This window comes from Bombus bifarius, unplaced genomic scaffold (assembly GCF_011952205.1).
Source record: "Bombus bifarius isolate JDL3187 unplaced genomic scaffold, Bbif_JDL3187 scf7180000009145, whole genome shotgun sequence".
Taxonomy (NCBI): Eukaryota; Metazoa; Arthropoda; class Insecta; order Hymenoptera; family Apidae; genus Bombus; species Bombus bifarius.
The window spans coordinates 2,006,887-2,030,029 of record NW_022884930.1 but is presented as its reverse complement, the minus strand read 5'-3'; the positions used below and the strand labels follow the sequence as shown (position 1 = coordinate 2,030,029).

Sequence of the window (23,143 nt, the reverse complement as noted above, 5' to 3'; positions counted from 1 at the left end):
TCATTAAAGATACAGACAAACAGACAGACATACACACTCGTATTTCACCTCGTCAGAAGTGAAGTTCACTTTAGCGACACGCCGATTTTACGATCCTCAATGCGTATACTTCGATGGTCTTACATACAGGACGACCAATAGGAGTTTGTTTCTATTTTGTTTCCTTTTTCCTTCTTCTATCACACCTACCTAGCAGGTAGTGAACGAACCACGATGTCACTTTTACACACACAATCACAAGATATAAGTGAACTTATTTTTGTATAAACACGCACAAGATCGGAAATGTGTTTCGTACACGGCTTACGCGCAGTTCTCACACGCACACATATATACGGAATACGGGAAGCACTGCTGTCTTTCTCTTTCTTGTCTCTTCTCTGTCCTTTTTGCGTCTATAGGTCATAAAAGCTGCGCGCGCAACCATTGGTTTTCACGTCAGGACCGTACGTAAGTTAAATTTTATTACTCCGCTTTATTATCTCACTTTAACACTAGGGCCACCAGAGTGATCAGAGGGCTACCAGATTTTTCAAAGATTATTTATTTAGGTTTTATTTCAGATTTATTTAGATTTACTCATGGTGCATATTTGAAGATTTGAATGATTTTTTTGTATTATGTATCTTTTCATAAATCTTTTATTTTGATTTCTTTAATAGAAATTTTGCTGTATATCCATCGATAGTTGTAAAGTTGATATTTTCTCATTTTAATAAATTCCAAATTGAATAGTCTAAATTTTGCTGTAACTATCCTATGATGTTTTCATCTACCATCTTTTTCGTTCATTTTATTAATGTATATAAAACTAACATTTTTTATGTACTTCTATCTTAAAAGTTTGAAGAACTCATTTTTTTTATTAATGTAAGAAAAATACAGAATAACATTTTATAAAAGACTAGATATATTATTTGTGAGATATTTATCGGGGACGCGTTGTAAAAATTAGTAATAGAAAAATAGATACTTATGTGCAATTGCACCTATTATTGCTACATTCCTGGTTGCACTTTACCTGCTATTGGATGCTAACTGTTCCATGGTGGGTATATCTGTGTATACACCGCACACGTACATTATACAAGCTCTCGGCGCAGGTATCCAATAGCGGGGATAACCGAACATGACCGAATACTAGCGAACATTGCCGATGCAAAATAGCCGACAATTGACTGAGCGTCGAGGGGTCGGACAGAAAAGAGACAAGCCATTCCTTCGGGTGTACAGCTTCCCCTTTCTCAACTTCATCATGGAATTAATGTATCATTGATTTTTATAAACTATGAACAATTATTTCAAAAGGTTCATACTTATAAGAAAACAGTAGAATCTATTATGATTAAATATCTTTGTTTATTTTATGTACTATAAATTAGTCTCGAGTCTTTCAATTAAGAAACTCAATTGTAAGATATTGAGTTTTAAAAGGAAATGTATAGATCTTTTTATCTTTAACTCTGTTGCGTTTTTCTATTGTTAAGGAATTTCTTCAATTTGAGGAAAATGCGGAAGAATTTCTAACATTAATTTTTTGCTAAAGTTCTTCTTAAAACATTAAAGCAAGATTTTTATATAAAAATCTGTGAATCGCAGCAGAATTAATATTATTGCTGGCGTAGTAGCGTTTTATTTTCGCGGAATTAAAAGGACTCCTTGATTTGCAATTTATTTTCGTTACTTATTAGTAAATACCCATATACTTATACCTTGTATAGTACACAATGTAACAAATAATTCATGCGCTGTGTAATGTATAAAGCTATAATTCCATAATATAGAACTGAATACATAGTAATTGTACATAATAAATTTTTACGAAATTTGTTGCTTGTCACCAGGGCTGTGAATTCTTAGAACGTAAAGGATTACCTTCATAATACATTGCAAACAAGTATAGAAACAACTAGTACCACATTTGTCTGATTTGACAAATATCAATGGACGGCCCAGGTACGATCACGTGGGATGAATTTCTCGAGAATGCTGAAAGGTTCGTAGAAATGTCGAGTGAAATTTCTGACCGATGGGAACTTCGAGGTAATAAGGTGACCGTTATTTTTTACTGTTTGAGACCCCTAAACAAATAGAGACTTTTAAAATAGCAAATATCTATACACGATTTGCAGGATGTGCCAGGAGAGGCGTACATTGTCCACCAAGAGAGACAATACATATGCAGTAATAGTAACTTAAATGATTATTCGACACCAGAAAATAACGACTCCGCTGATGATTTCGACTTTGTATTGAAAGAAGATCCTTTCGAGGCCACTTGTCCTATCGAGAAACCATTAGTTACAGAACATCATGTGTTATGGTCCATGAGCTACAGCGTCCCGATACTTTATTTTAATGGATGGAAATCAGGTGAACGCGCCATATTTATTCGAACTATTGGAAAATTCTAAAGAAACGTTACAAAGAAAAAGATCATCTTTACGATTCATTTTTAACGATATCTTGTGAATGTCGTTAATTTTATAACGACTATACATCAAAATACGAAACATCTATTACAATTGTTCTCTGATCACCACTAGACCTTAATCGGGTATGTACAGCCTGTTGAAAGCGGCAGGCGATATAATGCTGATTGTTCCTTCGATTGTAGCCTATCTCAAACTAGGCTAAGAAGTCAGCAAAGAGATTAAGAATGACTGAAGGAGAGAGAAATAGAGGAAATCTATGTTTTACGGCAATGCATGAATTTGCGAATAATTTTTCAGTGTCTTGTATTTTTAAACGAATTCGCCGTTTTCTTATCATCTTTTCATACAACCGTTTCATGTGTTTGACGTTTTTTTTGTATAATTAACTTTTGTAGATTTCCCAGGTATTAATCCAATATCCGCGGAAGAAGCACAATCCCTCGTTCGTAACGGAGAAGTGAAATATAAGGATTTATCTCAAGCTATACATCCTATATTAGGTACACCTTTTCTACACTTGCATCCTTGTATGTCTCATGAGCTTCTGCAAATTACAAGTAACAGGTAAGGGGTATAGAAAGAAATAAAAAATCGTCTTGTAAATATTTAGCAATAGTATAATTATTTATAATCACAAATGAATGAATTATTTTCTTTCCTTTCAGTAAAAACAAAATAGTCAGTTGGTTGAGTACCGTCGCTCCTGCTGCCCTCAATCTTAAGCTACGTCCTGAATATTGTCAGTTAACTATGTAATGTACATACACTTTAAAATATTCGAATTAAACTGTAATATTTCCTATTGCTTTAAGAAAGTACACGTATACACGCGTGTATCAAATAAAAACAAATTAAAATACTTTACTTCAATATGGAATATTCCTTATATATACGCATATTTTATTAATTTTAATTATGCTCTTAACAAACGGATTTAGCAATACAATTTAAATTCCGATAGAATCGCTTATGGTTTACCGCCTTTGCGCAGAGGACGTGCATCAACTGGTGGAACTACAATTCAAGTAGGTGAACGCGATTGGCCCAACCAGTAACTGAAAGTTACTCGAGCACCAATCACGTCAAGCGGCCCATAGAACTGGTTTCTTTCTCCCTTCTTTCCAATTTCCCCACCACCCGCGCGCTTTTCGAACATTTGGCTCGAATTAGATGTTTCTAGTTGTAGCACAGTCCCGCGACTGTCATCACAGAGTATAGGTACATGAAATCGCGAGTGGAGCGTCGTGTTTGCACATGCCTTTTGTTCTTTCTATCATCTGAGTCGAAACGAACCTGTTATCTTTTTTCCAGTAAACAATCGTCTTCGTAAACGCGTTTTGTCGCAAACGAAATCGGTGCGTATTTAATGTGCACGCGTAGTGTTTTGTTCCAAATACAGAAATAGACAAAAATCATCGACGCACAATTGCTACAGGTAAGAAATTTCATTTCTACTTTAATTATGCGATAGTTTCTATTAATATTCGTACGCTCTTTAAAACAGAGCAACTTTATTAAAATCGAACCAAACGACGACTTTTTTTTTTTTTGCAAGTTAGAAGGATTGTTTAGTAGATGACGTATAAACAAAATTAAAAAAGAATTGCAATTAGTTTTTCCTGATTAGTTTCGAAGATTTGTACCAGTTATATACATGCTGAACATTTTATCGAAATCGGTTGATGCGAAAATATGCGGCAGGTGTCGAGAGATGTACGAATCTTTAGATTTTAGACTGAAAATCGTGAAAAACTGCGATTTTCATCATTTTTTCATCAATTTCAACTTGTGTACAACCGGTATATATCTTTGAAACGTGTCCTTTAAATTTTCTTTAGAAGTTGAGATAAAAATGTTACAAAATGTGGCCTTTACTTATTTCTTCGTGATTCCGATTAATTGCAATTTCTTTAAAATTTTGTTTATACGTCATCCGGATGATCCCTCTAACTCGTCAAAAAACTTCAAGTCGTTTGGTTCAATTTTAAAAAAGTTATTATGTGTTTTAAAAACTGTTCAAATATAAATGGAGTCCACTTATGTCCTGCATAACTTGTCACAATCGTCACAATTCTATCAATATACGAGTTTTAATTAACGTTAAAAAATTTAATATTTTGTTTGTTCAAAGTTAGAAAATTATAGCTTGTAAATACAAATATTCCTTGGTATGGGGAAATACAGAATGCAATCTTGTGATTTGCAAATTTGAAAGAAATATACGATACAGTCCTAACACGCGTCGGTGATAAAAATATAGAAGTACCAAGAGATAATTACGAAAAGATACTTAAGTCTGTTTTCCATCGTTTATGATTTTGTATCTTAGACTTCTACGAGCTGGATGTATAATAAAACGCGGGTTTTTAATTTTAAATTGAAATTTCCGCGCGCATTATGTGTTCTACAAAAAAGATATAATACATACGAGACTTTCGTACTTACGCTTTTCATTAGTAAGTATAATGTTCTTTTAGAATATAATCTATATTTAATTGCATACGTTTGAAGAACTGTATAGTCATAGGCGTAATATCAAGCATTTGGCCATTATATTCGCATCTATCATAAAAGAGATGCATATTTTGTAGTCATTTATCATTTTAAACAAACAGATACAAGTTTTATACAAGTTTCAAGTAATAGAAGTAAAATGTATTGTTCTTGCTTGTCTATTATCATTTTGGAAAATAGAAATACACGTACGAATGAAACTATCGATTACACTATGGCAAGACATCATAAACAGAGATTCAAAGCTGAACTTGTTATATTCATCGAGTCACCTTCCTCGAGTGATTTTTTGAGAAGCTTCACATTTATCGAAGTGAGAGCGAGATTAGCAATTCGAGAATCGTAGCACAGTTAGATTATCGATAAACGTATTACAAACTGTGATCAAAACTATAGAGATGGCATACTCGCCATAGACTAAAACTTCCAAATATCACATACATATATATGTACATAATTGAATGATCATACTCGTTGGCAGACTATGTCATTTTATCAGTCTTACAATATCCGTAAACATGTTGCCATATGATGATACAAAATTATGTAAGTACATATAAAATGAACAGGAAATATGACGCCTTGTTGGTTACCTTGATAAACTCTGGGGCATCTTATAATACTTATCTACTAAATACATTGATCGTATAATACAAACACAACGACCAACATTTGGAACGCCGGGATTTCAGTTTGTTTTCAACATGATGATTTTCAATAAATATTTATTTATTAACAGGATTATGAAGATAAGAGTCGAATACGTCTGCTTAAACTTGTCACCTATTTGAACAGTGATTTCCTTACCGCGCATTAATTTTATCATCGAGCGCAGACAAATGGTTCTCGCATTAATCTTTTCAAACTTCATTACCATTATGTTAATGTACGTTGGAAGTTTTTATCACAATCGTTATAGATCGCTTTATTTCTAATAAGTACTATGTTTTCGACAAACGAATTGTTTCAGTCATGTTTCTATTTTTTGGAGAACTAAATATTAAAATTAATTTAATCTTTTTCTTCTTTCTGTACATCCTAAACAATTCTTTTTCTTCTAAATAAAAAATATTAATGTCTAGATATATAACGCTAAACAAATCGTCATGAATAATCAAATCTCACTCTTAAGTTTGCGGATAAATGCAACTTCATCCTTTTTTTATGAAAAGATTGAGATACCAATGCCTTATATAAACCCGTGAATAGAAACGAGGTTATGGTTCGTTCGGCCTTTAACTTGCTCGATCGTTTCGCTCGTAACTTAAGAAAGGAAACCACGTGACAAATACGAATCTCCAAACCGATACAGTATATTTGAGAATAGCGAGAAATGGGCATCGATGACGCTCGATTTGACGAAGCGGCCATCGTATCATCACCGAAAAACGAAACTGCTGATTGCAAATAAATATGTAGTCACAACTAAATATAATTGCTAGTTTATCGGAAATAGATGCATTTTTTTTTCTTATGCTCGTCGCGGTTCCGCGTCTAATTGACTTCATCTTTTATTACTTGCATCTTATTTTTTACTGTCTTACTTCGCCATGCTGTTTATAGTTACGTAAGTTTCTTGATCTTGAGTCTATTAAATAGTACACTGAAACATTTGTTGTAGCTGTTTGAAGAACAAGAATTAACTGACGAATAAGAGAAAAGATATTGCGATTCGATAAAGTATCAACTTTCTTAGTAGCGTTGAACATTATGTTGATTCGTTTAATGTAATGTAAACAGTGTAGTAAAAGTATTGTTTACGTTTTCGTCGTGTTAGAACATAAACTGCGTTTCCGAATAACAAATTATGTATACAGGGTGGTTGGTAACCGGTGGTACAAGCGGAAAGGGGGTGATTCTACGCGAAAAAAGAAGTCGAAAATATAGAATAAAAATTTCTTTTTTTAATTTTTCCATCGAGACAACGATCTACAGTGAGATCCGTTATAACGAGACGTGGTAAAGTGCACGCGTACCGAGCGAAAATTCAAAGTCGATTTTCTCGAAAACAAAGCCTCGAACGAAAAATTTTTATTCTATATTTTCGACTTCTTTTTTCGCGTGGTATCACCCCCTTTCTGCTTGTACCACCAGTTACCAAGCACCCTGTATACTTTGTTAATGAATACGCTGATATCGTGCTGTTTGAGAGTCAGGTAAGTTGTGCGATACAGTTTTATCGTTGAAATTTGCTTTGAAATACGAGCCTGTAAAAACTTGCACGATATTGCTTAATAATACTCTGATTATTGTCTTAAAAATTTATACGAAAAAATGATAAATGATGAAATGATGAAATGAAAAATGATGGAATTAGAACTATTAGCCAACTGACACGAATAATTCGATAACAAAAAGACCCTCTTTTCTAGGTCGTCCAGCAAAGATCAAGGTTATCGTTTATAGAAAAATATCCGGAAAAGTCATTTCGGAGGTCATGAAAACTTATTACGTACATATATGTATTTCGAACTGTCGGAAGACCTTGATTGATAAACTTATCTCGTATAATATTCGTTATATGAGAAGATAATGTTTGTAATAATACCCGTGCAAAATTGAAAATTATAGTGTTTTTACAATTGTAGCTAATTGGTTGATTCAAGGTTTATAAGAAAATGAAAGTTGATAGCCGTTGAAAATCATTTTAAATAACTGTTAATTAGTGAAACAAAGAAAAATAGTATATTAAGTTAAGGTGGGGAACTAATTGCACATTCGCCAAATGACAAATCGCCACCGAGAAGTTTCAAACGCACGAAATTTGACTGCCATCGGTGAGAATTAAAATTTTTTAATAGAAATTTCCAATGTTTCCAGATTGGAAGGAAAAGATTTAAATTCTCTTGTATCGCTTATTCAATTTTTCCATATTTTTAAGCACGCTATGAAATTTCATTTGCGTCGTGCAGGACGATCAATTTACCGATATAATTGCACGTAATGAGAAAAGGGTAACGCGTTTTCGTTCGGCTAAATGTACGGGTAAAAGTGAACCATTCACCTGACTGAATACTACAATGAATATGATACATCGTGCGTATTTAACACGGTACACTAGAAGTCCATTTATAGGAACGAAATTTTAATTAATGCCCGATTAACTGAACTTTTGCTGGTTGGATTCACGCGAGCGCCTATTATGTGAACGAAAAATAACAGGCAGCGGGGAAAATACGCGAGCTCCTATTATTATATCGAACTCCAATTGTACAAACTGTTAGTCCCTTGGTTCGACAAGTTCAGATAAATGGAATTCTACTGTAATGAAAATACCTTTTCTATTAACAATAATGGTAAAAACATTCTGCATTCGATTAAACTGTGTTACTGCCTATCAAGAGATAGAAGAGCCAATTTGGCTCTCAGTGCATTCTAATTGCCACTTTTACTGTCCTTTAATCCCAAACGAACGTTTTTATACGTTGCTCGTTTTATTCGATATAACGGTAAAATAGGCGTATGTCGTGCTGCTGTTCACTAACTCGATAAACCAAAAACGGTCTAATACGATGGGTACACGTTTACTTAAAACAAAGGAACGTTCACAAAAGAACATTCGAAGTTTCCGCCTACGTTTTGATCCCATAGCTGCTTGTAATCATCAGCTGATTGCGTCACGGTCCGGTTTTATAATAGTTCATTAAATTGCCGGTAATTCGTGGTTGTGGGGCTATTTTATGTAGTATAAATGAATGAACATTATCGTGCAACACTTTGAAGCTGTTGCACGTTAAGGCCAATTTACGAGTCCGTGAACTACGTTGACTTTCCTCAGTTTTTCTATTTTTTAATTTCTTTTGTATAATAACAGAAGACAAAGATCGCGTGCAAATCTATAAACTAAGATGAGAGTTCGCATTTAAAATGTTGTTAATTTACCTTGAAATTCGAGCAGGTCTTGCAATTAGTCTGGGTAATTAATGTTCTTTACTCCTCAGATCCCTTGCGTTAAATTATGCGAAGTTATGATCACGTAACATGCGTTATGATCACGTAATGAATACGCGTCGATGACTAATCACGAATATACATTCGCGCTATCGTATAATTGTTTAATTTATAGTGGTTCTTTATGGACGAATACGTAATCGTTTCCATAAATCGGCGCGATAAAAGCCACTATGTGTTCAAAGAATTGTTATTTCGTATCTTCTGCTTTCCACTCGTCGCCATAATAATAAGAAATAAGAAATAAGAGAAGAATAAATCAAGGTTTCGTTCAAACGTAATATCATTTATACGTATGTCTATAAAATTTGATGGAACTCCATAAATCTCGAAAAAAGGAGAAAAATATGATATTTGGAAACGTATTTTCTACAGATCGTGATGTACATCTGGGCGGAACACGCATTGTTTCTAGATTCCGTCGAACTGAAGAAACACTCTAATGGCCCGAATAACAGCGAAAGGTGTTGTTTCGCGCGAACAATCCGTTAAAGCTTTCTTCCTCTTGACACGAAACGACAAAAATGACCTACTTATGCCGCTTTGCCGTGGCAATCCTTACGCGTGAAAGGATTTTACGATTTAGGACTCCGAGATACGAGATTCGTGAAACGTACTGGTGGCCATCCTTCGTTCAATTCGGCGCACGACCCGAACGAAATTAATTATAAACTTGACCCATCTCGACCCGTCCTGTCAGCCAGAGATGCCCGAAAGTATTACAACTTCCTTCCTCCTTTCGAATGACCGCCTACGGAAAAGAAGTTGCCATTTCTTTTTTTCGTTCCTTCTCTTTATCCATCGTACTTGAACCGAAGAAACAGTTTCGAAGCTGTAGAACTTTACAAATTTACATTAATCCATTAATCATTAAGGGTCAATGTTGCGAGCATAGGATTAGTTTAAACGCAAAGCAGAGAAATTTTGGAAACGACAAGCTCTTCGAGACTAATAAGTCTAATCAAGTAACTTTCCTTCGCAGATCGAGAAACCATCGATCTCCGAAGAAGCTGTACGTCGCGATTCGCTCTTCGATCGAAGATCCACGAGCACCGTCGTCAATATCGTCGTTATCATCATTGTCGTCGATTTAATCCCGCTAGGAGAAGAGACGTCGGAGGAAGAGGAGGTTTATTGTGGAAGTCGGAAGGAAGGGATCGGTGTACATGATCGGAGGAAGGTGATTTGAGGAGAGAAACAGAGATAGACAGGGCAGGCGACAAACAATAGACCCGGTGCTCCCGATGGGGTCGTAGTTGCACGTATTTGTAATATATCTGACGATGATAGGCCAGCACGGCAGGAAGAGATCGTCGTAGGGGGATCACCATAGCTAATCGTACCACCCAAGGTGGCACAGATTGAGAGCTCTATCAGCACACATCCTCTCCTGGTCGAGCACGAGTACCCGTCGACGTTCACCCGGTACGCGAGCACCTAACCACGTATATACGTGCATTTTCATTAAAATCTCGACTCACTTTCTCCCTGAGTGTTTACACCACGAGCACGATGTATCTGCCCACCTTTACCTTCCTCTCTTTCGAAGAACCACTCGCATCCGATCTCTGCCACTTCCACGCTCACCGTTTCCAATGGTGTGACGAGCTTCGAGACTTCCGGATGTAATTACTCTTCTTTTTCGATTCATCAGATCGATGATCGCTTCGTATTCGTAATTGGATTTCGTTGGATAATCGCAAGCGATAGTTAAAGTACACTGTACGATACGATCTATTTGTATGCAAAAGATCTTGGGAATTTCAGATATTAATTGAAATACTTCGGATCGATGAATTTATCGTTCTTGCATTCAGAACATTCGAGCAGCTTCCGGCTGTTAATTAGAATCCTTCGAGTCCTTTGTATCCTATTCTCTTAGTATCTTTCGACCGTTAAAACATTGGTAGTATATAAGGGTTGACGGTATATGAAGAAGACACGCATGAAACCTGAACGTTTTGGTCAGCCGTAACGACCTCCCACTCGTGAAAACGTCGACTTTAGGCGTAGAAACAATTCAACGTAAAAAGATTCGACAACTCCCGAAGGAAGTTTCCGGATCACTCCAACGTTCGACAATGCGAGAAAGTGGTACAAGTGCATCTTTCGCAAAACTTTTATGAGCACATGTAATAATATATATTTTAATATTTAGAAGCACATACACGTATTTTATATGACGTATTTAATACCATCTCTCTAATACCATCACGCAGTTTATACCTGTACATCCTCGAGATCATTCTTTCGCAAATAAGATCTATAAAGATCTATACGTATAATGGTTCCTCGTTCTTTTTTTTTCTCTTTCCTCCCTCTACGGTGACAACAGCGATCCAAGAAGTTAGAATCCGAGGCCAATACCATCATCGGCGATCAACGGATCAACGGATCGGATATCGTCGATCCCTTTTGAGCCTCTCGACCTCTCCTGCTCGTTGCACGCCGCCTTCCCTTCCCCATCGGGGCGCGAGCCGCACACACAGCAGCCGCTTCCGGCTAACCGGAAGTGACGCTCTATGCGAACGGTTGACCACCGTCTTTCGTCGGGATACCAACACCACGCAAACGTAGGCCAGCACTCCAGACGGGCATCATGGAAGTCGCCACTGAACTGTACGTATTCATTCAGTTTTCTTCCTTTCCTCTGCTTCTTATCGCTAACTTTGTCTTTGCTTTTCTTCCATCCTGCTATATTTCATTTTTCTCACCACAGATCACATTCAGTTTCGTTTTCTTTGGATTTTATTCAAATAATTAGGACGCGTTTAATTTTGAAGACGGACCTAATGCTTTTGGATCCAATCACTGGACAGTGATATTTATGCGAGTTTTGGAAATTGGATATCGCGCGTTGGTCACTCGTGGTAACAGAAACATCTTTGAAACTCTATAAAATACCTTGACGAGCTTTGTCGTCATCGGTGAGTTTTATCGAATCTTTTTGGAGACCTTGCAGATCCTTTGGATCGGTGGATTCGCGCTAAAATCGTACGAGACGCGCACCCATTAAGGCGACATTGACAGACAGATGAAGTTTCTCGTTCGTGTAATTCACTTACATCACCGGTTCGACTAATGAATTCGCGTAAAAGGATACAATTGCGAAACTGAACAGCGGCTTACCCGGTGTCTACTTTTAAGCCTATGAAATTTCTACGGAAAGTAAACAGTCCCTTCACTTTTGCCATACCGTTTCCTTTTGCAGTATTCCAAGTGACATCAGAAAGCACAGAAACTGATCGCTCGAAAAGCCGTACCGTGAAAGTACAATTTGATAATTGTCGGACCAGTTAAGATTAATCCCGGCCAACGTCGATGCTAGTTTGTCGGAATGATCCACGTTAGCGTGACCTTGTCGGCGAAGAACATTTTATTCGATCTTTTGCAACATTTAAACGTCAAAGTTCAAGGAGTTTCATATTAATTTGAATCTTTATGTAATTTAACGCTACGCGTCGCTTAATTGCCATATATTTGCAAGAGAAGAGAAGAAGAAAGCTTGTAAGAAAACAAAGGAAGGTCTGAGAAAACGAAGATTGCATCATCGTCTAAGCTGGTAGCATTTTATTGTTACGAAATATGCGTGAATACAAGCTAAAGATTCTGATAAATTGGATAAACAAAGTAAAGTTCTACGGGCTTTAACAGAAAATTATCAACGTTTGAGAATTTTGTAATCGGGCTAGAACAGCCAAGAACTGGCTGAAAGGGCGACGACGTATCTCCCGGCAAGGTCATCGACTAGCGAGCAACAAGACTTTCAAGAATGGCCAGCAACTCTCTCGAAGCATACTTAACACGAGGTCACTCGTAAAGACTCAATCAAATCATAACGAAGACTACTGACCCTCGGTTCAAACGATAGGTTACGATAAGCATCGGCGCCTTTTACTTTGTTCGCAATTTGTAAAACGTGCGAGGAAGATCTCGATCAAAGCCAACTACTGTTCGTAACCGTAAACTGGAAGCGCGTGTGTCACGGTATAACCACGGAACGTGGTTCGTTTGAAAATGAGGAATGTTCGATAGAAATGGATTTTTAACTCGCAACATCACTATAATACGTGTGTTGTTTTACGAGCGATTTTCTGCATCACGAGGAAGAACTTGAACGACGATGACAGATATCTGAAACCGATGAATTCGATGAATTTGAGACGTGGACACGTACACGGAAATTTACGTTTTGTATTGAAAAACTCTAAGATCCAATATCTTTGTATCTATACTTGAGTTGTATCTATACTTGAGATCAAAATAAGAGTTATTAGTCTCACTTGTTATTCGGTAATCGTAGAAAGTTAGTCGAACTATTAGAGTATTAAGCGTTCGAGTAACGTCTAATTCTACGTGTCAAACGAATTGACTGCTTTAATTCGATTACACTCAAATGTTATTCACGCATGGTTGAATTAAGGCGCAGCGAAATATGTGCGGAGAAACAATAATAAAGCTAGGACAAATGACTGCCAATCATCGTGCTTTCCTGCACACTCATCGCACGCGTGGCTTCAACACTCGGCGTTTTGCTAATCATGGCTAGCAAATTACGTTTATCGTATGTCGAAAATCAGATCTAAAAGGCGTCAAAGTTACTCGCAAATTGAATTTAAATTTATGCTACGCTGTGCGTGTTCGATAACGTTGTTTGTAACGCTGATGTTCGATATGCATATAGGTAGTAGATAAATAATATTTATACGACCAGATACCAATGTAATAAGATCGATATATATTATAGCTATATTTAAAACTCCTGTTACTCGCATGCATATTTATCAATGAGCTATTAATCATTCAAGACCTTCAACCTTTCACGCTGTCACGACTAAAATATTACACCATAAAAAGTCTGCTACTATTTGTACACATTACGTAAATGCTATTTTATAAAAATATAATGTATTCGTAGAGCCTGGTAGAGTAGGTCTTCCACTTACGATCAAATATGGAAGATTAGAAAAGCTATCGATTTTAATTGAATCTTTATTTGTGTGCGTAGGTAACTTGAATGACCTAACGTAAACGGTTTGACTTAAACAAACGGTTTGACTGACTTAAATAATTTTTTAGTTTCTTTGGTAAGCAGACGCTATCGAAACCATTTCCGAAGGAGCACTCTAAGAATATCGCTTAGGATAGCTGTATACTCCGCCTAGAAATCGATCGTGTTAAGATTCTTAACTAGCGTCACGCATGCCTCTCGATCGTTCACAGATCGAATATATAAAATTCATCGAAGTTGCCAACGCATATGCAAATAGGGAATGACACATCGCGCAAAAAAGCAAAACAACATGCCAGAAAAACTACGATCACTCGCGATTCGAAGGAACTACCAAAGCAGCTACTACGTAAAAATAACTAAATGAATATTATAGAGAACAGGTTACATAGGCGAAAGAGTCATGACTATTTGAACATAACGTTACCTTTCGTCAGAATGTAACGGAATTCTTTGTCCTTCTTCTAATACTCGCGTCATTTAGTCGGTTGTCGTTAAAACTAGCCAAACCAAGTTATCAGACCCGTTAACGCCGTTAAGGGACTAATTATCGCAATTAACCCCTTGTACCAGCAAATCATCTGTTTTCGGAATAACAACCATTGCGAGTACGTTGTAAAAAATGTCATTTAATCGTGAATGTCTATTTCAGGTCACCATTGTCAGGGTCCGATACACAATGCAAGATCACCGAACGAACTTCGTATTACCCCCAGGAGCCGAACAAAAGGCCAAAGACCAGACAGGAGAAGATTCGATCGTGTTTCAGGCACAATTCTCTGACTATTTTAACCGTCGTCGGTGTGTTCGGAGGAGTGATCCTTGGTATTATCTTGAGGAACGTGCGGAGTCAAGGATGGACGCGCCGCGAGATCATGTACATCAACTATTTAGGAGATCTGTTTCTGAGGATGTTGAAGAGCTTGATCCTACCGCTGATTATATCTAGCTTAGTCTCGGCCATTGGATCTCTCGATTTGTCATTGAGCGGCAAAATTGGCATGCGCGCTATAGTGTATTACATGGTGACCACTGTTAGTGCCGTTATATTAGGTCAGTAAAGCTAAGAGATTTCTGATATTCGAAAGTTATTTAATATAGATACTAGAATGACAACATAATGGCAGTAGAGCAGGCGGAGTATCGTGTAGATTGTAGAGGAACAACGTCATGACATATTATAGGAGTAATGACAAAAAAAAAAAAAGAAAAACGATATTAAGATGATATAGTAGATGCAAATGATACAGAATTTACATAAACACCAGTAGTTTCGCGATAACAATATGGTATTGGTGCGATATAAAGCGTTTCACGCGTATTAAAAAAATGTATGATTTCGTTTCAGGTATCATTTTGGTAATTAGCATTCAACCGGGTGTAGGAAATGATCCGGATATTAAACCAAAAGAACGATCTCAAAACGTTTCAACCATCGATACGTTGATGGACTTAATTCGGAATATGTTTCCTCCGAATCTAGTAGAAGCGTGTATCTCTCAACATAGGACGGAAATGCAGAAACCGGCAAACAGTACATCAGGTTGAAATCTTCCTTAAAAAAGAAAAAGAAAAATCGTCTAATTTTATTAAAATATCTAGCAAACTATAGTAGTTACAATGAATATCTTAATACATTGTTTGTTGAAATAGATAACATGGATGATTGGGAACCAGTGCAAAGGAGCGTGCCGGGAATGAACATCATGGGCCTGGTTGTCTTCGCCACGGTGCTAGGTATAACACTAGGAAAAATGCAAGAACAGGGCAAACCGCTGCTCCTGTTTTTCGAGTCCTTATCCGGCGCCATGATGTTGATTACTCATTGGGTGATTTGGTAAATTCATATTTGACGAAACTACCTTGTGAAAGGTATTCCGGTCTCCAACTTTCTCGCGGTACCATTCAGTCCCAGACAATAGCATCCCGAATTCTATCTACGTTATCACGAATTTTTATACATCACGAAAATAAGCTGTATAATTCTTTCGCGTAATAATGAAATATTTTATTCTGCAGGTTGTCGCCTGTGGGTGTCTTCTTTCTGGTAGCCTCGAAAATTACTGACATGCAGTCGCTGGACGAAGTGGTCGCTCAGCTAGGAATGTACTTCCTCACTGTCTTAATTGGTCTCTTTATACACGGTTTCATAGTTCTTCCATTACTATACTTTGTAATAACAAAAAAGAACCCGTTCAGGTACATATCCAACTTAGCCCAAGCGTTGGTCACTGCGTTCGGCACATCCTCCAGTTCCGCTACGCTTCCAATCGCTATCAATTGTCTGGAAGAGCGAAACAACGTCGATCCACGAATTACCAGATTCGTCTTACCGATTGGTGCTACCATTAACATGGATGGTACAGCCCTGTACGAAGCCGTGGCTGCGATTTTCATCGCGCAAGTGCGTCAAGTTAGTCTGAGCTTTGGCCAGCTGGTAGCAGTCAGGTAACTAAAATATAAAACAAAGTTTTCTTTATATAGCGTTAAAACTTACACAAAAATTTCTATAGTATTACGGCGACTGCTGCAAGTATCGGAGCAGCTGGTATCCCGCAGGCAGGTCTGGTGACGATGGTAATGGTGCTGGATACGGTTCGACTTCCGGCTGACGATGTTTTCCTAGTTATCGCTGTCGATTGGTTGTTGTAAGCACTCGTCTTTGCTCATTCCCCACCAATATACTTCGTTTAGTTTGTTCATTAAGCTAATATTGGATTTATATGAAACGTTAATCGTTGGATTTGCAGAGATCGTTGCAGGACGACGGTGAACGTGGTGGGCGATTCCCTAGGAGCGGGAATTGTGAATTATTTAAGCAGAAACGAGCTGGCTTCGTTGCCACACAATACACAGGCCCAAAACGGAGCGGATCATCATACCACAACTTCTATATGAGATGAAAATCGTATCGGTATTAATCGGTATTAATTGGTATTAATGGAGAAAATTTGAAAATTCTGGCAGGAACGATGAGCGTTCGCTTTTTTCAACACTTTGCTCGTTAAATTGCTGCACACTCCCACCGAACTTAACATTTTTCAGGTCGAACACGAAGTTCAGTAAGCATAATAATTCTTCGAAAGCAACGACAACGCATAGTAGCACTTGTGTAACTACTATACATACCATAATCCGTTTTGTTCGTAGCAAGTTCGTAGAGATCAGTCTTCCATTACTCAAGAAGAGAGTTCGATGATTCTTGTACGATAACGTTAGAAGAATTAGAGCGATATTTTTTTATATTTAACCGTACAGCTGCCAGATTCGTTCGATTTGCGTACAAAAAATAATCAAATAATCCGATCATGTTTTAATGGTCATATTTTCCGTTGATTTTATGTTAAGTTGCGAGGTCTAATTGAAATGGTACGAAACGACAGGGATTCGAAGAATCTAGATCTGATTTTATCCAAGTTGGAGCGTGGAAGCACGCTGGGAACGTGATTTGTTCAATTGATTCATCATGTGCCATATACTTTAAACTGTTAGAAAGTACAATTGTCTAGCTTGGTGTTGTTAAGTTTCGAAATATTCCGATATTTTAAAATTTGTACGACCTCATTTCCTGAAGACCATTTATTTATTCAAACGAATTTATCCGATATCACGCGAAAGCGTTATAAAAGTTAACGGTATAATCAACATATTACTGCCTAAGTGTTTTCTAATTTATTCTAAAAGTGTTCTTCTTTATCTTATTACCTCTGAACTCGTTTACGGCGAAATATCATTCTCTTCTCGCGAATCAACGAAGTTGTTATGCAAACATTTCATTTCAAATTGCATCTTTTCACGAGTTATAACTTTCTTACGTATGTATACTTAGAAAATTCGATGGTACTTCAAAGCAATACAGAAATAGTGCGAATACAGTTGAGATATATCAAATCCTATTGTAATATATGGTTATTTTAGTCACACCGTTTGTATTAACGATAGCTATATCGTATCAAGCTATCACTTACATTTCGATCTTTGTCTTCCATTATTACATTACGACCTATAATCTTTTTATCGATTTCTAAATTCTTAATGGTACACCTATAAAATATTTCGAATTGAATTCAATTCCTTATAGATTTATACGCCTGTAAAAAGATTACGGAAAGATGCAGAAGAGATGTTGTTTCAAACTAGTTTCAAACTAGTACTATCTATAGAGAGCCAGTAAGAAGAATATTATGATGTTCAATATACCTCACTGCACTAGACGAAAAAAAGTGTTCAATTATTAACTAGAAAGTGAAAAAGCGTATTTTATTATCATCTGACGAAAAATAATCGAAGATGCATTATCACGTGTACTCTTTTGTGCAGTTACATTGGTGCATGCAGAGAATGTAACTGAACAGTTAATTTATATTTGTAATTTATTTACAACATTATATCGTATGTGGGGATCATTTAATTGACTCAAGAGACGATTAAGTATGTTACACTCTTTTTCCTTTTTGCATAATTAACGCCATTTTTTTTAATGACAATTAAAATAACAATGTCAACATGATATTTTATTATAAAATAAATTCGTAAATTATTTAAAAGACCTGATCAATACGGATACATACTAACTTTCTAATCGTAAAAGAAATTGTGTATAAAGAAAAAGGATAACCATGATTTAATAAACATTCAGGAAAAATTGAATTGCTCTTCAGTATCATTATTTAGGAAGGAAATCAAGTTACAATGCATGTTTAATATTAAGGTATGATTCAAAACTAATAATCGTATTATCGTAATTAATCCCGTGAATCGATATACAGTTACACCTTATAATCAAATTCTATTAGCAGAATTTATGTACCTGTACGTAATTAAGTATTTGCCATAGTTGCTTAAAAATATACTGTATAATATTTATTTGTACAATAAATGTACAAACTGACGTAACAATAAAGTTATTGCTTATTTCTAAACAAAGTTAGATAGATTTTTTGAATATCAGTTGTTTTAACTCGTCGAAAAAAGAAAATATATATATTTTTTATACTTAATATTCGAATTGCTTCTCCTTCGTTGCATGGGTTAATTCAAGATATGAAATAATTCATTAAAATAATTACTGAAAATTATTTATTTCAATCGTAATTCTATCTGTGCATAATATAACATTTTTTTGGTTTTATCAATTACATTTCGATTTGCGTTGTCATGAGTAATATTAAGTGGCAGTTGCAGAAAAATAAGTGTATATTTGGGATGTTAAAAATCTGTAATATGTATTAAAAAGAATCTTAGAATAGTATTAAATGTACGTAAGAAAACAATAGTATTGCAAGGGCTTCTATCACATTTTAAACATAATCTATGGTCACCTACATATTTCTATTGTCTTGTTTGCAAAATGGATATGCAGGACTGATTCATATTGTGGATCACTGATTGATTTTATTATAAGCTGATACATTATTTGCATTAAAAAGAAACATATAAAAGATAAAGGATATTTTTGTTGTATATTTAAAAACTATAATGCATAATAACGTAATATGACTAGATAAAATGCACTTTATAATAATACTTTCAAATAACAGTATATAAAAATGCAGAAATAAAAATAAATTCAATAAAACAACTGGCAATTTTGGAATTGTACAATTTTGATATTTTTTCCATTATCATCTATATATAGTCGTAGATATATGTATAGATATAATAACAAACATTACTAAATATGCTATGCAAATATAGATGTTTAATTTTATTTCTTTGTCAAAGTAAGATCACGTTACATTCACTTTGTTTTATCCATAGATAGATAGAAACCAATTCATTATTTAATGCAATGATTAGCGATCACTGAATTGTCTGAATTTTTATTAAGGATAAAAAGCACTTATGATAACATTAATTATATAAAATTTGTATAGCTGATGTTAGGTGACCCTATAAAATGAAGCATGTTCTCGTGATACGATTTTCATACTGTCATCCCTTTTTCGATTATTTAAGAAGAAAAGTATGATAGTAGATCAAATCGCAAAATACATATTTATAAAGTTTTAAAATTTTAAACAGGCGTTGTTATGTACATAATATAAACAATTCGCTATATTATTTACAAAATTAAAATAGTTCACAAGATTTCGCGTTAATACTAAACATCTATAAATCACAATTGTCATCGATTTCGACAGTGTGTGTAAAATATTCTTCGTACCACGATAATAAATTGTGCTCAATTGTGTGAAAATTTCGATATAGAGAATAACTTCCGATGCACCTTTTCTTAAAACAACTTTTAATATTTAATTTAGAGAAATTCCTTGTATCCATGAACTTAGATCACTTGTGTCTTCGCAACTGAGACTCAATGAATTCTTTTCGTTCTTTCTCGACTCCAAAAGTACTTGGGCAGCTGTCCGACCGGTTAAATACGCCCCGTGTACCGTACTATAAAACGAAGAATGCGTATGTTCACCTGCAAATGCTATTACTATTTTCGAAGGATCATCTTCTTGTAGTATAGGCTCAGCTAAACAATTAATGTCTAATTGACTTGCACCAACAGCCATAGCAGTGTAGGAACCACGCGTATATGGCTGTGAATGCCACGAGGTGCACAAACAATTTTTTGGTGCTGGTACAAACGGATCGTTAAGAAATCTCCTTAATATTGATGTGCATACTTCTGCTACTTCCGCTCCATTTAATTTCTCCATGTATTCAGCAGCTTTTCCCGATATCCAACCCAGTAATAAAGTTTCCGAAATTTTCGTAAAGGAATAGATCTTTCTGAACCATGTTTTGCTGATGTCCTGCTTCTCTTCTTCTGACAGTCCTCTATCATCCCATAGGAGCATTATTTCTGACACACCAGGATTTAAAAATGGTCTTTCATATTCTAAAAATATTTTATCTACACAACCAAATAAAAGTCTATCTATGGCTTCAAGTTTGTCATTTGGTAAAGGTGGTTCAAATATATCATTGGCTTTTTCCTTAAGTACTCCTAGTGGCAATGTACAAATCACATGATCAGCTAATATTGTTTTTCCATTTTCACATTGTATTTCGACAGGTGAATTTGTATTAGAACAGCTATTAGAATTGTCATTGTTCATGCATTTGTTTCTTTGCCACCTATAATTAATATATTTATGTGAGAATCCATAACATAAATTTAACATTGAAAAGAAACCAATTTCAAGTTATGTTTACCTAATCTTAGTGACAACATGTTTAGTTAGAATGGTGTTCTTTGGTATGTGTTTTGAAACTGGTTCTAATATAGCACTGTATCCATTTGGAAGACTAATATTTCCACCTTGAAGTTCAGCATAAGATCCCATTTCCAACAAATCAACATCTTCCATGCTATCACAGCCAGTAATACAAGTTTCTCTTTTGAGTAAACAATCAAACAATAACTGTCTGACTTTTCTTTCTTCAGATGGCAAGGTTGATAAATAAATCTCAGCCTCTAATGACACATGTGCTCCAACATTGTTTATTCCATCTGGGGGGCTATAAGTACTTAAGAAATATTCCTCGCATCTTCTTAAAAAACATACATAAGCTTCGTAAATTTCTTGCAAAACTGGAAAAGGCAATTGTTTCCCATCTTCCATAGCAGCTACAACTTTGTGAGGCCTTGGTACACGTACTATATCTATTAATCCATTTGCCATAGCTAATTCAAACATTGGATTCCCTAGGACACCATGGATCCAATTTGCTCCTAATTCTACTTTTTCATTGCCTGTATTAAAGTGTATGGGTATTTAAATTTCAAAAGTTTTTATATAATTATTTCCATTAGAAATTAAAATCCATATGTACACATATATACAAATTTATATTTTTGTTTTATTTTTTAACAAGAATCTATCTTTTAATGGCAGTGCCATTAAAGTCCTAACCAAAGTATAAATGCATAGGTCAACAAACTCTTAATACCTTTTGTACTTTATCTATTTTTGCGTGTTTATCAAAAAATAATTTGTACAAAATACAAATGTAATGGTACAATCTTCAATTTATATTTTCTATGATTGCAACAATGATTGAATATTATAAATACATAATATAAGAAAATAAAAATTCAGGTACATATTATAATGTAACAATCATATTGAGAGGATAGGTAAATGGATCGATTAAAATCAAAAGTAAAGACCGAGAATCGAAATACTTATTGATTGAGAAAGTTCTAAAATAGGTTAAGTAGAAACTCACCGATTTTAGCAGCGATTATACGCCCACCTATGCGACCTCGTGCTTCGACAATCAAAAAATCGGTCTCTTGATTCTTCAGTAAATGATTTGCAGCTGACAATCCAGCCATTCCAGCTCCGATGATTAAAATGTTACACTTAATTTTATCATCCTCTGTCTTCGTAGATTCCGCCATGATCATATCATATCAGTTGTCAATGACAAAATTTACATAGCTTATTAATATTTATTTAAAAGGAAAGACAGTTAACAACGTTTTTTCTCATATTGATTCGACCATCATACTTTCTAGCATTGTCATTCAAAAGTACTTCGTTAAAATCTAATCAAAGTTTTTTGACGTTTTCCATTTTAACGTACATCCAAAATACCGCAAACCACAGACCGCAACATATAAATCAGAGAGGAAATGAGAATGCTCTCCCTTATGATTTTGGTTATTCCCGAGCTAGTGCTGCACCATACGGCCAAGCAGTGAAGGAAACTAGAGTTAGCATATACAAGAACCTATAAAATGAGGGATCTGGCCTCTTTGGTCGCAATTTAGTATATACAAGATCCTATGTATTTAAGCTTAAACTTAAGGATCTGTCCTATGTGCTTGTACACTAGCAATATAACATAATATTTTTTCAAACACATATCCTTTTTCCTTAGTACGTACGATGGTGTTTGTTAAGACGAATACAACAGCCTTGTATATGAGATTATATATTTTCATTTATAACAAATCAAAAATAAAAAAGTTTGAGTTTTGAGTTAAAGGTCTTAGCTTATCGCAGTCCTATTTGTTGATCGCTTCGATTCTCAGTCCTTCTTTCTCTTTCACTAGCATTATCATTTCTTACGTTCGACACGTCTAAGATCTCAATTTCGAGAAATAGAATCGTTTCTACATCTCCATTATCGCAACACTTGGGTCCCGATTTTTGTGCAAAAAAACCAAATGTTTCCTGTATTATCACAAAACGCAATATTTGAGAAAGAATTGCTGTAAGAAAATACCAAAGGCGAATTCAAGGCAGTTACGTTTATAGCACGTTCTGTA

At 35.4% G+C, this 23,143-nt stretch overlaps 3 protein-coding genes across 8 annotated transcripts; 2 read left to right on the top strand and 1 right to left on the bottom strand.

Annotated features, from left to right (window-relative positions):
- Positions 1 to 9: 9 nt before the first annotated feature.
- On the top strand, positions 10 to 3,296 carry LOC117214001 (ubiquitin-like-conjugating enzyme ATG10). Of its 3 annotated transcripts, none has more exons than XM_033459790.1 (5): positions 10 to 450; positions 1,845 to 2,051; positions 2,133 to 2,373; positions 2,831 to 2,999; positions 3,101 to 3,295. In XM_033459790.1, exons 2-5 carry the CDS (start codon positions 1,944 to 1,946, stop codon positions 3,189 to 3,191), a joined length of 609 nt encoding a protein of 202 aa, XP_033315681.1. In that variant the 5' UTR covers positions 10 to 450; positions 1,845 to 1,943; the 3' UTR covers positions 3,192 to 3,295. The 3 variants fall into 3 exon arrangements, with proteins under 3 accessions (XP_033315681.1, XP_033315679.1, XP_033315678.1); XM_033459788.1 differs by lacking the exon at positions 10 to 450 and adding an exon at positions 993 to 1,266 and having other exon boundaries at positions 3,101 to 3,296; XM_033459787.1 differs by lacking the exon at positions 10 to 450 and adding an exon at positions 993 to 1,308 and having other exon boundaries at positions 3,101 to 3,296.
- A 352-nt stretch (positions 3,297 to 3,648) lies between these two features.
- Positions 3,649 to 18,814, top strand: LOC117213994 (excitatory amino acid transporter 1-like). Of its 4 annotated transcripts, none has more exons than XM_033459767.1 (9): positions 3,650 to 3,870; positions 9,883 to 10,325; positions 11,245 to 11,519; positions 14,564 to 14,964; positions 15,260 to 15,454; positions 15,565 to 15,748; positions 15,931 to 16,359; positions 16,425 to 16,559; positions 16,662 to 18,814. In XM_033459767.1, exons 3-9 carry the CDS (start codon positions 11,500 to 11,502, stop codon positions 16,807 to 16,809), a joined length of 1,512 nt encoding a protein of 503 aa, XP_033315658.1. In that variant the 5' UTR covers positions 3,650 to 3,870; positions 9,883 to 10,325; positions 11,245 to 11,499; the 3' UTR covers positions 16,810 to 18,814. The 4 variants fall into 4 exon arrangements, with proteins under 4 accessions (XP_033315660.1, XP_033315658.1, XP_033315657.1 ...); XM_033459766.1 differs by having other exon boundaries at positions 11,236 to 11,519; XM_033459768.1 differs by lacking the exon at positions 9,883 to 10,325 and having other exon boundaries at positions 11,236 to 11,519.
- Positions 18,815 to 18,973: 159 nt separating this feature from the next.
- LOC117213993 (peroxisomal N(1)-acetyl-spermine/spermidine oxidase) lies at positions 18,974 to 22,554 on the bottom strand. Its single transcript, XM_033459765.1, has 3 exons — positions 22,096 to 22,554; positions 21,079 to 21,619; positions 18,974 to 21,000 (listed from the first exon to the last, which is right to left on the bottom strand). The coding sequence occupies exons 1-3, from the start codon at positions 22,274 to 22,276 to the stop codon at positions 20,166 to 20,168; spliced, it is 1,557 nt and encodes a 518-aa protein (XP_033315656.1). The 5' UTR covers positions 22,277 to 22,554; the 3' UTR covers positions 18,974 to 20,165.
- Between the last annotated feature and the right edge of the window lie 589 nt (positions 22,555 to 23,143).